Genomic DNA, 16,059 nt, shown 5'->3' with positions numbered 1-16,059 from the left:
GAGAATCCAGTTTTGGAGAAGATCTTTAATCTATCTACCATCCCCTTTTTGGACCCAGCTTTGTTTAAAATCTTATTTATAAATGTGTTTCTCATAATTCTTAGTGTTTTTATGGTGGTAGAAAATTTTTTTCTTTTTCTTTTTTTTTAGAGCCAGGGTCTCGCCGTGTCACCTAGGGTAGAGTGCAGTGGCACAATCATGGCTAACTGTAACCTCAAACTCCTGGGCTCAAGTGATCCTTCTACCTCAGCCTCCTGAGTAGCTGGACCTTCACTCAAGCTGAAGGTCTATTTGGTTGAGAAATATAAATATCAGATTATATGTTAAATAAAAAATTATTGATCACAGATCATCTGCTGGGCATGGTACTGAACCCTGGCAATAAATATCTGAAGAAAACACAGAGCCTGCTCTCCAAGCATATGAGAGACCGGTATGAAGGTTGTCATACAGTACACAAAAGAGATATAATTCAGAAATAGCATGGATTAGGAGTTCTCTCCCCTTACAGAGGATTATCATTAAAGTTTGGGGCTAATTCTTGGTCAATTTGCTATGACAGAGCTTCCCATATCCCTACCCAATCTCAAATTAGACAACTATCATCTAGGCTGAAAACAACAAAAAAGAGACCTTTATCAGTCTTTGTCTGTTGTCACTGTTATACTTGTTTCTCCCAGGAATGCCTTGGAAGGGTTTGATAAAGCAGATGGGACTCTGGATTCTCAAGTGATGAGTCTTCATAATTTGGTTCATTCCTTCCTGAATGGGACAAACGCTTTGCCACATTCAGCCGCCAATGATCCCATTTTTGTGGTATGTTCAAAGACTCAGAATGCATGAAAATTTTCTAGATAATATGTCAGGTTTATTTTTTCCCATACAATTAAGGTTTGATGGTGTTTTATTCTCTGTGTGAACAATGTGATGTGTGCAAATGTAAATTAATTTCCATCTATACCATAGGGATAATTAGGTAGCATTTGAAGGCCCTAATCAGAACCCATGCCTCAGGGGTGGTTCACTTTTGGATGATCTTAGACAAGAGTTCACAATTCCACTGGTGAAGTCATAAATTAGTATAATAATAAATGATTTTTCATTGGCTAAATGAGTGTTGTTGAGGTTCATTAGTCCACACAAACCACCTTCAATGTGTTACCTTTAGGAAAGAGAGGTTCTATTAGTCAGAAAAGGGGAGGAGAATGGAGAGGGTGTGCTAGACATTTAAACCTCCTACTCCAACTTGAGTGAGCTTTACTTGAGAAAGAAGAAAAGCAGCCCCTGACATCCAAGAGCTGGCCTGGTGCTATCAACCAGGTCTTGATGTCCCCTGTTGGACATAAACCGTCTCGTAGAACATCGACAGCAGACAAGGCCACTCTGTGACCGTGATGGATCAGGACAAAAACAAGACAACTCCATAACCATGTCTGAGCACAGACAAATTATGAGCATTGTCCAAGCCACAAGATGCATGACATCCCCTTTCCTGGCTAATATGAGCAAAAAATGACAAATGCCTTCACCGATGGCATTAATACAAAAACTCACATTTGAGGCAATTTAATTTGTTAATCTGATTCATACCTCTGACATGTAATAATACAGACAGTAAATAGGATTGCTGTTACTGTGCAGGAGCCTCACAGTTGTTTAAATTTCAGTGTGATGAACTCCTTTGGTATATCGGTTTGATTTCTGTCTCACTTTAAAACAAAAGAAGAAAACTGCCAAGCCTGGTGGCTCATGACTATAATCTCAGCACTTTGGGAGGCTGAGGTGGGAGGATCACTTGTGCCTAGGAGTTCAAGACCAGCCTGGGCAACATTGTGAGACCTTTTCTCTACCAAAAAAACTTTATAAATTAGCTGGGCATGGTGCATGCACCTGTTGTCCCAGCTACTTGGGAGGCTGTGGTGGGAGGATCACTTGAGCCTGGGAGGTCGAGGCTGCAGTGAGCCATGATCGTGCCACTGCACCCCAGCCTGCGCAACAGGGTGAGACCCTGTTTCAAAAACAAAAACAAACTGAACAAAACTTGACAATAGGATTGTAAATTTTACAGTTCTGAGCTTTCTTCGTGTTTTTTTTTTTTTTTTTTTTTTTTTTTTTTGAGACAGAGTCTTGCTCCATTGCCCAGGCTGGAGTGCAGTGGCGCTATCTCGGCTCACTGCAACCTCTGCCTCCTGGGTTGAAGCGATTCTTCTGCCTCAGCCTCCCAAGTAGCTGGGACTACAGGTGCACACCACCATGCCCAGTTAATTTTTGTATTTTTACTAGAGACAAGGTTTCACCATATTGGCCAGGCTGGTCTCGAACTCCTTACCTCCTGATCTGCCCACCTCAGCCTCCCAAAGTGCTGGCATTACAGGCGTGAGTCAGCAGGCCCAGCCTTTAGTTTTTAAAGTATGTTCATCACCTGGTGAACTTTTCTAAGACAAACAAAATGGGAAGTACAAGTCAGGGCCACACTGTTCAGCTACCCTAGTCAATGCTCTCCAGTCTGTGCCCTCTAGGAACAGTGTAGTTGAATACATTGGTCTGTTACTCCTTGCAGGGAGAGAATGGAGGACTGTGGAGAGTCTCAGCCAGTGGATGTTGGAAAAGACAGAAAGGATTTGAGCTTGTGCTAGGTGATCTGGGGAGGACTTTTGGAAGCTTTGCTCTGAATCAGATGTTGTCAGGAAGCAGGGGTATGCTTCCTGATTCTATGATTGGGTATCTTGATAGAGTAATTATATCTGTATATGGGGCAGACTAGACTGAGGTTAAAGCCATAATTGGTAAAACAGCAGCAGATATTCATATTAGCCAGGAAAGGGGGTGTCATGCATCTTGCATCTTGGACAATGTTCATAATTTGTCTGTGCTCAGACATTGTGGGGTTTTCTTGTTTTTGTCCTGATCCATCATGGTCACAGAGTGGCCTTGTCTGCTGTCAATGTTCTATGAAATTGTTTATGTCTGAGAGGGGGACATCAAGGCCTCGTTGATAGCGCCAGGCCAGCTCTTGAATGTCAGGGGCTGCTTTTCTAAGTACAGGCCACTGAAGTTGTCGTAAGAGATTTAGACAACATATACCTTCATGTTTCAGCAGCCAATCCCCAACAGTGCTTCCGCTTTACAGATACTCAACTCACCATCGTCTATTTTAACCCTGTCTGTGTGTCTTCTGAGTTGTATGTCTTGAATAGATAGTTTTGGAGGAATTACAAGAAGAAATGTCACCTCTTCTCCTTTTTTATTTAGCCAATATTTTGAGTTTATATTGTTATCCAGTTAGATTGTATGATATCCAAAGACTCTCTGTTTTTTTTCCAGAATTTTCCTCATCTTAATGTTAATCTTAGCAATGTGTCTTAGTCTGCTGAGGCTGCCATAATGAAAGACCACAGATTGGATGGCTTAAACAACAGAAATTTATATACCACAGTTCTAGAGGCCAGGAGGTCTAAGACCAAGGTGCCAGCTGATTTGGTTCCTGATGAAGACTCTCTTCCTGAGCCTTCTAGCTGTGTCCTCAGATACTGGAGAGGGAGAGAGAATAAACTCTCTGATGCCTCTTTTTATGATAACACTAATCCAGGGCCCTACTGTTCTGACCTCATTAAACCTTAATTACCTCTTTCTAGGCTCTATCTCCAAATATAGTTACATTGTGGGTTAGGGCTTCAACATACGGATTTTGGGGGAACACATTTCAGTCCATATACAGCATTTATAATGCATCCTCAAACCATCAGTTTATAGAAGTTTGTTTTTCTTTTCTTTTTTCTTTTTGAGACGGAGTCTCGCTCTGTCACCCAGGCTGGAATGCAGTGGTGTGATTTTGACCCACCACAACCTCCGCCTCCTGGGTTCAAGTGCTTCTCCTGCCTCAGCCTCCTGAGTAGCTGGGATTACAGGCACGTGCCACTGCGCCTGGCTAATTTTTGCATTTTGAGTAGAGACGAGGTTTCGCCATGTTGGCCAGGCTGGTCTTGAACTCCTGACCTCAAGTGATCCTTGGGCCTCAGCCTCTCAAAGTGCTGAGATTATAGGTGTGAGCACCCAGTCAGAAGTTTGTTTTTCTAGGCTTTTGGGAGTCTTCATGACTGATTACAAGTCAATCAGTTTTACTTGATACAGACCAGGGCAATCTTGGGAATGTAATTGAACCACATGGAGCTTCTGCTTCCCACTCTGCAAAGTGTGGGTCTCTTGACCTGATCTGGCAGTGAAAATGTTGTTCTCAGTGAAGTGACTCTTAGTAGATTAGGACAATAGGAAACCGGTCTAGAGCCTGTCAAGTACAATACAAATGTTATCATAAAAACAATAATGTGTTTTATAATGGTCAGAATTAGAGAACCATATGTTAGGTTTAGATTTTCAAACCTTAATTAATATTTCTTATCTTGTTCTCCAAAGCAGTCATGCCCTGAGACATTTTACTAATAGGCACAAAGTCAGAAGTATTTCACAGGTGATTTATTATTGTTACTCAACCCTGGGTACAAAAAAAGGAGCTATGAAGAGGGAGAGTAAAGGTGTAGCTTTCAGTGACTCTAAGCTTGCCTGACGGGTGTGAAGTAGCTTTCTGGGGCTCCTAGATAGATTAAAGCATAGTCAGGTGAGCTTCAAGAAATCCTGAGATGGAATTAGTTGGTAGAGTTGTTCTTTCCTTCGAAAAAATGTTTCTTTCCTCATATTTACATAGTAGCAATAAATGAAGGGGTTGTCAGAAGTCTGAATTAATAGTCCCAGCCTCTAACAAGGTGGGGACTTATCTGTGACGCCACCACAGCGATCTTTGCTTTTCTCTAGAATGCCTGCTTTGTTCAATGATTCTAACTTGATAGTTCACATCATTTTTTCTGGCTGTCGTCTCAGCCATAGCTTATGCCAAGCATTTCTGGTGTCTGCTTTCCCAGCCATATATCTCTACATCTATTTATCTATACTATACATCTCTAAGTATTTATTAAAGCATACGTTGTCAACTGTACAATTTATACACACAATTCATATTCATAAGGAAAAATGTCACAATACTCCTTATCCAGTACTCCAATATATTATAAGTAGAACAGCGGAATCCTCTGATAAATTAAGGATTATACCCCAATTGTTTCTCTCCTATTAAAAGTGATGCTAGTAATTTGATTTTCTGCATCCCAAGTCTCCAGGATTGCTAAACCTTATCTCCTTCTTTTGAACAAACGCACTAAGTGGACAGAAATTGGCAACATTTTTCTGTAAATAGCCAGGTAGCAAATATTCTGGGCTTTGGAGGCCAGATGTTCTCTGTTGTAACTACTGAACTCTGCCCCTGTAGCATGAAATCAGCCATAGATCATGTATAAACAAATGAATGTGGTGTTCCAATAAAACTTTATTTACAAAAACAGGTTGTAGGCTCTATTTGGCCCTCAGGCTTTAATTTATCAACCTGTGGTGTAAAGGATTCACTTTCCTTCTTTGTATTAGTTTGTAGTAAGAATAGTAGGAATCTCTCTCTCTCTCTAAGAGACAGTCTCTCTCTGTTGCCCAGGCTGAAATGCAGTGGCATGATCATAGCTCACGGCAGCCTCGAACTTCTGGGCTCAAGTGATCTTCCTGCCTCAGCCTCCTAAGTAGCTAGGACTATAGCCACGTAACACCATGCCCAGCTTTTTAAAATTTTTATTTTTGTAGAGATGAGGTCTTACTATGTTGCCTAGGCTGGTCTCAGAACTCCTAGCCTCAAGCAATCCTCCCACCTTGGCCTCCCAAAGCACTGGGTGAGCCACCATATCAGGCCTGTAGTAGGGATTTCCCTTTAGTCATGTTTCTCCTACTGCTCTAGGGTGGAAGCTCACATTGTGACTTGATGGGTGAGAAATCCTGTGACTTAACATGGTTCAGAGATATAAGACATTTAATCATCTTTGTCTTCGTTGTTTTTAATGTACTTAATGTTAAAATTTTATTTTTTTAGTAGTATGTGTAATATACATATAAATAAACAAAAAGCCACAGCCTTTCTTTAAAGGCACAGAATGAATAATGTCTTGGCACTAGTTCCAGAACTCACAATTACTTTAGGCTATTTTCAAAGAGTTTTATGCTGAAGCCAATTCAGCCTTAAATGATTTTTCACATACTGAGATCCAGGTTAAAGCATTTCAGTTAACAGAGTTATAGCTTCTGGAATTTCAAATTCATGAGGCAATTCATGCAAATATATTGCACATGACATTTATTAAAATTTTTTTTTGTGAAATCTCTTCAAGCAATAGAGCTACAAAATTGTATGTGATCACAATAATGAGCAAAAGAAGGCAGAACATTAAAGTGCAGGAAAAACTCTGAAGCAATCTCTAGTAATTCCTAAGGTAATTGAGGCAAATGCACACATTTATCATGGAAAATAAGATTAGGCCAGAGAAATGCTAAGTGCTGTCTTCAATAATAAATTTAGATATAATCCAGAAAAGAAAAAAAAAGGAAACCAACAGACTGTAAAGTTATTTAAATGCCAAGAAAGAAACTCTGTTACATAGTGGTAATTTCCTTCCCAATTCCTAAAGATACTGTTCTTAAGAGTATACTTGGATGTTATCCTTTTAGAAAGTACATTTGGTGAGTTCTAAGTTCCTTCAATTCCTCAGTGGCTGGGGGGTCTATAGGTTCCATAATTAATACTACACAGCTCATGCCTGTTTTCTACCTTGTACGTTGACATTCTAAATGGAATACAACATACAATAGTCTTATTACTAATCAGTGTATAAAATAGGTTCATTAATTTAGAAATGTGCAGCAGGAGAAAATGAATTTCTAAAACCACATATAGCTGATGGACTGCCATTAATTAACTCTGTAAGAGCCCTTCTGAGTCTGCTGTTCTAGGCTACAACAAAGTTAGTGAAATCAAAAGCTCACAATTACAGGTATAAATAATTCTGAGTTAGAGTGAGTTTAGTTGAAATTTAGAAAAGAAGGATAGGTGTATCAGTCTGTTTTCACGCTGCTGATAAAGACATATCCGAGACTGAGTAATTTATAGAGAAAAAGAGGTTTAATGGACTTACAGTTCGATGTGGCTGGGGAGGCCTCACGATCATGGTGGAAGGCGAAAGGCACATCTTACATGGTGGCAGACAAGTGAGAACTTGTGCAGGAAAACTCTCATTGATAAAACCATCAGATCTCATGAGACTTATTCACTATCATGAGAACAGCATGGGAAAGACCCACCCCCATGATTCAATTACATCCCTCCCACAACATGTGGGAACTGTGGGAGCTACAATTCAAGATGAGATTTGGGTGGGGACACAGCTAAACCATATCAATAGGGCATTGCTTTTTTCTTCCCAAGAGTGAAGCATTTAAAGATAGATCCATTTTGCTTTACTTTAAATAAGAAAAGTCATAATTAGACTAATATTTTAAAAAATTAAAATAATGTATGTGAAATTTTTATTTTTAGTGGTTTTATGATTTTTATATTATTTATAATTACAGAAATGTTGGTGAAAATAGTTTTTAAATGCCTGTAATTCCATCTCAAGTTTTTTGCTTATTTCTTTTCATATTCTCGTATGTTTTATACAGTTGCAATTATAGTCATCCCTCAATATCTTGAGGGAATTAGTTCCAGGACCCCCCACCATGGGTACCAAAATCTGTGACTACTCAAGTCCCTTATATAAAATGGCATTATATTTGCATATAAGGTGCGTACATCCTTCTGTATACTCTAAATCATGTCTAGATTACTTATAATTGGATACAGAGGACCATCTCTATAAGGCACCTATTACATATAATATCCCATTATCAATTTATTTAAGTTTTAGGTTGTTGCATAGTTTTCTAAATTTTTTCATCTTAAAATCTTAGTGCACATAAAAGGTTCAAAATACAAAATGTATAAAATGAAGTCCATATTATCACTACCATCTTCCAGTAAACAATACAATTTTTTTCTAATTTTCCAGATATATTTTATAAATACACAAACAAATATGTTTATATATTTATCTACATGGTAGCATATTATAGACCCCTCTGTCCCTTTGCCTTCCCCCCACTTTTTTTTTAAGCTTACTCCAAATCATTTCAGTTCTGAAGGGTGTTTTTATTCTTTTTTATAGCTGTATAGTATTCTGTTGCATGGATTTATCCTGAAATGTATTATTTTAATTTTAAATTTAAGATTTTAAACTATTTTCTGTTAATGGACATTTAGGTGGTTTCTAATCTTTTGCTTTACAATGCTACAACAAACGTCCTTGAACATGTAAGGTAAGTAAAGAGAATAGAATCCCTGGCTTAAAGGGTAAAAAAATGAATTTGAAATTTGATAAATGTTACAGAATTGCCTCTAGAAATTTGGACAATATTCCCTCCTAATACCTGTGTGTCACCTATGTGTCAGAGCCACAGCTCCCCCATTATTCCCTCTCATTATGCTCTTTGTCCCTGTGTCATCACGCTTTTTCATCGTTGTCAATGTGATAGGTGAAAAGGCATTTTAGCAAGTTTTAATTTGCATTTCTCTTCTTATAAGTGAAGTGCAGGCCAGACGCAGTGGCTCACGCCTGTAATCCAAGCACTTTGGGAGGCTGAGGTGGGTGGGTAACCTGAGGTCAGGAGTTCAAGACCAGCCTGGCCAACATGGTGAAACCTTGTCTCTACTAAAAATACAAAAATTAGCTGGGTGTGGTGTTAGGCACCTGTAGTCCCAGCTACTTGGGAGGCTGAGGCAGGAGAATCACTTGAACCCGGGAGGTGGAGGTTGCAGTGAGCCAAGATCATGCCATTGCACTCCAGCCTGGGTGACAAGAGCAAAACTCTGTCTCAAAAAAAAAAAAAAAAAAAAGTGAAGTCCAGCATCTTTTCAGACATTCAGAAAGAAAAAATCCATTTGCACCTCCTTTTCTGTGATCTGTCTTCATAACTTTTGTTTGTGATCATGACTTCTGGAAAAAGAAAAAAATCCCTAAATATTCAAAAAAAGTCAGAATTAGTGAAAGTAATTTGTTCTCTGTGTGAGTAACTAAATACAACATTCTCTTTTAATATTTTATTTTCCTGGAAAACCTAATAATCTGGTCATGTAACGATGTATTTTGTAGGTTTTATTAGTTTGTGGAAAATGAATGTGATCACTGAAAACATAGTCAACCTCCAGAACAGTACCTGTCACTTAGTAGATGTTCTGTACATTTTTGTGAGGAGAAAGTCCTATTATTGTACATCTATTCTGTGATGGCCCCTATGCGAGATGTCATGCAAAGCTCACCTCTTAAATGAACAAATCTGTATATAGTAAACTACTCTCCTTGTTTTAAACACAGGGAAAATAAAGTTTAGAGAGGCTAAGAAATGTGTCAAGGTCACACCAATCAGTAAGTGGCTGAGCAGAGATTTATAAGAAAAGTTTCCTATTCGAAAATCTCCGTGTGTTCAATCTTTCAACTACAATTTTGCCTTTTGTCAGTTTAGACAATTCTTAACTCAGTCTCTTCACAATTGCATTCATTATAGCTGAGGAAATTAAGTCCCGTTAGATCATATTAATAGGAATTAACACTAATTGGTGAAGGGCAGATCTGACTAATTTTGCACGGCTTTTGAAATGATAGTCATTGCTTTTATCGTGAGCATGTACTTATGCTTTTTAAATGTCACATTTACTTATTTAATACTAGTTTTTAAACAGCAGGTACACAGTTACTACCTCCTAAGTGGCATAACATCTTGATGAGTTTTATAAGAGCTGAGGTATCAGAGAGGGTGGCTGGACCCCTCTCTGGTTCCCCAGGGTGGCAGGGTTTCTATGGACTAGGCTGGGGGCTGGCTTGTTTTCTTTAATTTCACAGCTGCTAAATGTCACCTGAATGGGTTCTCTTCAACTCTAGAATTTATAAGGACAAACGCATACTATATTGAGAAGAACTAAACCTATGAATTACATCCAATTCATTCTGATAAAATATGTATATAATGACAAACTACAACTTACATACAAATCTAAGATGGTTCTAGCATTGAGTTGAGCTCCTCTCTCCTAGAGTTTTCATGATTGTTTAGTCAAGAATGGCCTGAGAGGTAGCTTAGTCTCTATCTAGAATCTCTTCTAGCATCACCTTGGTTCTCTTTCTCCAATCTGTAATGTCAGCTTATGATGCATGTTGAACTGGTCACTTCTTTTAAAGTTGACCTAGGAGAATCTTTCTGTAGTCCTCTGCATCTGTTCAGAGTTTAATTCTTGAAGAACAAGCTTTCGTTCCTCAAGGGTGTAGAATCGGCATTTCTAATTCTCTTGATTTTTTTTTGTATGCATGCTGTTAGAGCTTGTATACAAGGTATTATGTACATTTTTACACACATATAGTATACAAGGCTATTATACAAGTCTGTGTAGGAGAATGTGTTCCTGATATAACTCCTCCAAAATGCCTGAGAAATACTTTCTGTTTTGCCTGCTCAGGGTGCTATAAAAGAATGGATAGGGAAATATAGGGAGAGAAAATTATAGCACCATCCTTGCTGCGCCCTGCCTGGAAGATGCTATTATTGCTCCAATATCTTTTTTTTTCTCTTCCGTGGTTGTGTCCTAGTCCATTCAGGCTGCTAAAAAAAAAAAAAAAAAAAAACCAGAGACTGGGTGGCCTAAACAACATCTATTTCTCACAGTTCTGGAGGCTGAGAAGTTGAAGATCAAGGCATTAGCAGATTGCGTGTGTGGTGAGGAACTTCTTCCTGGCTCATAACGGCCATTTTCTTGCTTGTCCTCACATAGCTGAAAGGGAGAAGGAGCTCTCTGGGTCTCTTTGGTAAGGGCACTAATTCCATTCATGAGAACCCCATCCTCATGGCTTAATTATTTCCCAAAGGCCCCATTTCCTATTACCATCACACTGGGGGTTAGGATTTCAGAATATGAATTTGTTGGGGGCAGGGCACACACATTGAGTCCATAGGAGATTGTTTCTCGTCTGTCACTGAAATATTCTCTCTGTGTAGTACCCACCTTCTTGTGGCAGAGCTTAGTTAATTAAATAGAGGCTTGGGTATTTTTTAACTATTTCATACCTATTACATATGGCCTATTTAGGGCAGTGTGAAACCAGCATCCCAGTTATATTCATTTTCAAATCCTTGGTAGAACAAGACAAGAATAAATATTTCCCTAAAATAGCAAGCCTGATGAAATATATTTTTTAGGAATTACCATTAGGAATTCTCTCATTTAAAAAGTCCGAACCAACCTTTTAATGTATGCCTTCTACTTCAAGTTTTAAATTAGAGTTCCCATATGGACCTGTGTGTGCTTCTATCTGTCATGTGGCTTTTAAGTGATCACGTTTGAATTGTCACTTAGTTCTGACTCTCAGAGGACCAGAGCAATAGCATGTCACCACAATAGGATCCAGTCTGATGACAAAGGATGCCTTCTGGGCAGCAACACACAAACTCAAGTGGCGAAAACTACACTGTGCTGGTCTTTAATGATGTACACACATCTTTGCAGCTGGCCTCATATTTCCATGGTTCCTTTCTCCAGATGCAGAAACTTTTCTTATTTCATCTGTGTGGTGGGAATCCGAATTTATAGTCATTTAAGCTAAGGCCCTTTGGGAGTAACTTTATCCTCCAATGATCTTGAAAAAAGATTGCACACTTTCTTGTATTGTATTTTCTTTATGCCTGCAGGTACAATATTTGTTGGTTGATTACTTTCTCCTGCATGGGTTACGTTAAAAATCTTTACCTTGAAAGTCCATGTAATCATATATTTTTTTTCAATATGGCTTCTACTTTGAAATTTAGTGTTTTTTTTTTCTTTTCTGTACCTATCCTCATTTTGTTGGAACAAGACAGAATAGGTTTATATGCCAAAATTTGGAACCTCATTTCTGAAGTACTCAATTTCTAATACCAAAACATAGCTATGTAGCCCTCGAGCAGATGAAAGGCACCAATGATACAAATTTATTTATTTATTATTTATTTATTTTTTGAGATGGAGTCTCACTCTGTGGTCCAGGCTGGAGTGCAGTGGTGCGATCTTGGCTTATTGCAGCCTCGGCCTCCCGAGTTCAAGTGATTCTTCTGCCTCAGCCTCCCGAATAGCTGGGATCACAGGTGCACGCTACCACGCCCAGCTAATGTTTTGTATTTTTAGTAGAGATGGGGTTTCACCATATTGGCTAGGCTGGTCTCGCACTCCTGACCTCAGGTGATCCTCCCACCTCAGTCTCACAAAGTGCTGGGAGTACAGGCATGGGCCACCATGCCCGGCCCAACGATACACTTTCATTTAACTTCTGCTTTTGCTTCCTACCCTCAAATGACATTTGACCCTTTACAGAGATATTAACTGAGCTCATTTTTAACTTGTATTTAACAAAGATACAATTAGTTTCTCAAGAGCAATTCAAGGTATCTTATTGAGGAATAATGCCCACAATTTTAACAAAACTACCTATTCCATAGATTGTAGTACTTCTCTTTTTAGCTTGTAGATATGTTATCGCTTGCAGCATTTTGTTCATTGGATTCTTTGGATTTTCTCAGCGCATACCAGTCTTTTCAAAAAATCTTACATTCTGTAATTTGGGTACTCTATATAGTTCTTACTAGAGCTTTATTGTTGTTGTTGAGACAGTATCTCACTCTGTCACTCAGGCTGGAGTGCAGTGGCACAATCATAGCTCACTGCAGCCTTGACTTCCAGGGCTCAAGTGATCCTCCCATCTCAGCCTCAAGTAGCTGGGACCGCAGGCGCACACTATCACACCTAGCTAATTTTTAAATTTTTGTAGAAATGAGGTCTCACTCTGTTGCTGGGGCTGGTCTCAAACTCATGGGCTCACGTGATCCTCTTGCCTCAGCTTCCCAAAGTGCTGGGATTACAGGCATGAGCCACTGTGTGCAGCCTTATGAGAGTATTTATTGTATGTTTTATAGCCCTCCTGAGAGCTACAATTTCAATTACTCCTTGTTATTTTCCCCTATTTTTTTTCTCTCTCCAGATTATTAATTGCCTTAGAATCTTGTCTTCTCCTTTATTATTTACATTTTTCCCTTGGTGAATTCTGATACTTTCTATAAGTTATTTGCCTCTTACAGCACTGAATCTGCATCTTTCTTATGTCCTGATAGTCTCTTGTCTCTCTCTATCATCACAATTTGATCCCTGACTTGAACTCAGACAGTATCTAAAAGTTCATGATTGGCTTAGGACTCATAGGTCAAACTATACTCTTTCTGCATTGTTAAGATTGGAGAATATGCCTTCAAAATCAATTTTTCTCATTCTAGTTGGTCCTGAAGGTTGTACTACAGTGTGGTGGTGTAAAGTAGGGGTCCCCAACCCCTGGGCCATGGGCCCGTACTGGTCTGTGGCCTCTTAGGAACTGGGCCACACAGCAGGTGGATGGTAGGCAACTGAGCATTATCACTTGAGCTCCGCCTCCTGTCAGATCAGCAGCATTAGATTCTCGTTAGAGTGCAAACCCTATCATGAACTGCACCTGAGAGGGCTCTAGGTTGCACATTCCTTATGAGAATCTAACTAATGCCTGATAATCCAAGGTGGAACGATTTCATCCTAAAACCATCTCCCTTCCCATCCATCACCCCGTTCCGTGAAAATTGTCTTCCTAGAAAACCAGTCCTTGGTGCCAAAAAGGTTGGGGACCGCTGGTGTAGGGGAAGTAGAGTATGTGGATTAAGAACTCTCACTTTAGAACCAGACTTCCTGGGTTCAAATTCTTACTCTACCGTATATTAGCTGTGTGAGCTTAGGGAAGTCACTTAACACTTTTGTTCCTTTTATTCCCCATCTATAAAACCGGGTAATAATGTCATGGGTTGAATTGTGCCCCGCAAAATTCGTATGTCAAAGTCCTAATAGCTAATAACTCAGAATGTCACCTTGTTTGGAAACAGGATAGTTGCAGATATAGTTTATTAACATAAAATGTCATACTGGAGTAGAGCAAGTCCCTAATCTAGTGTGAGTGGTGTCCCTATAAAAAGGGAAAATTTGGACATAGGCACCTGCACACAGGGGGAACACTACATGAGGATGAAGACAGAGATCTACAAGGCAAGGAATGCCAAAGATTGTCAGCAAGGCCCAAGAAGGTAGGAGTGAGGTGTGGAACAGATTTTCCCTCACAGTGCTTAGAAGGAACCAGCCCCACTGACATCTTGGTGTTGGACTTCCAGCTGCCTAGAAGTGAGACACTGTCTCCAATTGTAAGACAAATGCCTGTTGTCTAAGCCACCCAGTCTGTGGTACTTTGTTACAGCAGCCTGAGCAAACAAATAATATCCACCAAATCAGGCTGCTTTGAGGATTCAATATGTCATTATGGGTAATTGAGCAAACACTAATAAATAGTCACTAATTTACTTATCGAAAAGTGCTAGGCATGTGCCACATGCATTCCTAAATGCCCAGCTCCTCATTGGCTGTATGTATAGCGTGTGTGATTTCAGAGGTGCTTGCAGGCCCCACCTGCCTGCAAAATGCAAATTCCTTCATTATTCTTCCATAAGTCCTTGTCCCAAGTTAAAATAATAGTAGTACTGATGGTATAGTCATAGTGATAGCAACCATTGAATAAACCATTTCCTACAAGAAAGGTGCTGTGTGCTAGGTGCCTAATATATCTTATCTTCCCTACCTTCCCAATGCCATGTTATTGGTGTCCACTGTTGAGGTTTACAGACCTCTGCGATCCTGGATCATCAGCTCCACGGGCTGTGTTTTATTCATCTCAAGCTGCTTCACTACCTGCCTTTCACCACCTCTGCCTCCTCATTCTCTGTCTGGATCCCTTAGCTACCCTCCCACCCAGGAGGCAGCAGTGTGGAGGAGAAGTCTCAGGCCTGACATTCCATTTGTTCTCCTTCCTGGAGCCCAGAGTGGGCCAGGAGAAGGGGGTGGCATCTCTAGCCCCCCAACACTGAGGAAGAATGGGGCTCTTCCCATTTCACCCCCACCCCCATGCTTTCTCCCCTGCCTCCAGGAATGGGCTACTTCTGCATGGGGCAGCGGGTCCCAATTCAGCTCACACTGAGAATGTAAGAACTACAAACAAAATTTCTATTAAATTTTGTGTCTCAAGAGAAAAGAGAAGGGGACCAAGGAACTCCCTTCCCTGCACGTGCTGGTAACTATGAGCCTGTGAGGCCCTACTCAGGCTTTTGTCCTTTGTTGTGCTTATCCATTTCTGCATGACAGATTATGATTACCCAAACACTCAGTGGCTCGAAGGTGACCATTTCATTTCTTACCATTTCTGTGGGTCAGGAATTTTGGAAGGGCTTGATTAGGCAGTTCTAGCCTAGCATCTTTCAGTGCAGTTGCAGTCAGATGGTGATAGGTGTTGGAACAGCTGTGGACTGGCCCGCCATCTGTTTTTCTTCCTGAAATCTTGAGCCTCACCATCATGGTCACTCTATATGAGTTGGTTTGGGCTTCCTCATGGCATGGCTGCCTCAGGACAGCTAGACTGCTTATTTCATGGTTCAGGGCTCAGGCACAAGATAGGAGCTGCAATACACTTTATGATTTAACCTTGAAAGTCACAAAATGTCACTTCTGTTGGATTTTATTGGTTATAAAAGAGTCAGAAACTCACCAAGTTTCAAGGGAAGGCCGGTTGAAGCCAGCCTTCAGTGAAGGAGTGGCAAGATTCTAGAAAAGCATGTTAGCCAAGAAACAAACATTGTGTGGCCTTCTTTGGAAAATATATTTTTGTATATCCCTAGACACTGTTTATTTGCACAAACTGTTTAAGTAAATAAAGCTGCATGACACTGTCATCAGCCAACACATACTTAGTAAATATTGATTCTGTCCAGGTTGTATGCTAAGCTTTGCACTGTACGCAAAGTGTCTGCGTGACACTGTCATCAGCCAACACATATTGAGTAAACATTGACTCGGTCCGGGTTGTATGCTAAGCCTGAGGCTTCAAAGCTGAAAAGTCCTTATCTTAGACCTTAAGGAGGTAGGATCTTATTAGGGGACGTAGATACATAAAAAACAAGTTATAGTAT

The 16,059-nt window shown here is 40.0% G+C and overlaps 1 protein-coding gene across 2 annotated transcripts in view; it reads left to right on the top strand.

Moving 5' to 3' along the window:
- DCT (dopachrome tautomerase) overlaps window positions 1-16,059 on the top strand; it is a 42,392-nt gene that overhangs the window by 18,661 nt on the left and 7,672 nt on the right. Inside the window, exons 6-8 of one of the 2 annotated variants that reach the window (XM_003257387.4) lie at window positions 681-816; window positions 8,222-8,277; window positions 15,125-15,167. In XM_003257387.4, coding sequence (XP_003257435.2) covers window positions 681-816; window positions 8,222-8,277; window positions 15,125-15,167 — 235 coding nt within the window. The remainder of the gene's footprint in view (window positions 1-680; window positions 817-8,221; window positions 8,278-15,124; window positions 15,168-16,059) is intronic. The other variant, XM_003257386.4, reaches the window with a different exon arrangement.

Source organism: Nomascus leucogenys, chromosome 5 (assembly GCF_006542625.1).
Source record: "Nomascus leucogenys isolate Asia chromosome 5, Asia_NLE_v1, whole genome shotgun sequence".
NCBI classification, from domain to species: Eukaryota; Metazoa; Chordata; class Mammalia; order Primates; family Hylobatidae; genus Nomascus; species Nomascus leucogenys.
Note: the sequence above shows the minus strand (reverse complement) of the source record. Positions and strands in the feature narration are given on the sequence as shown.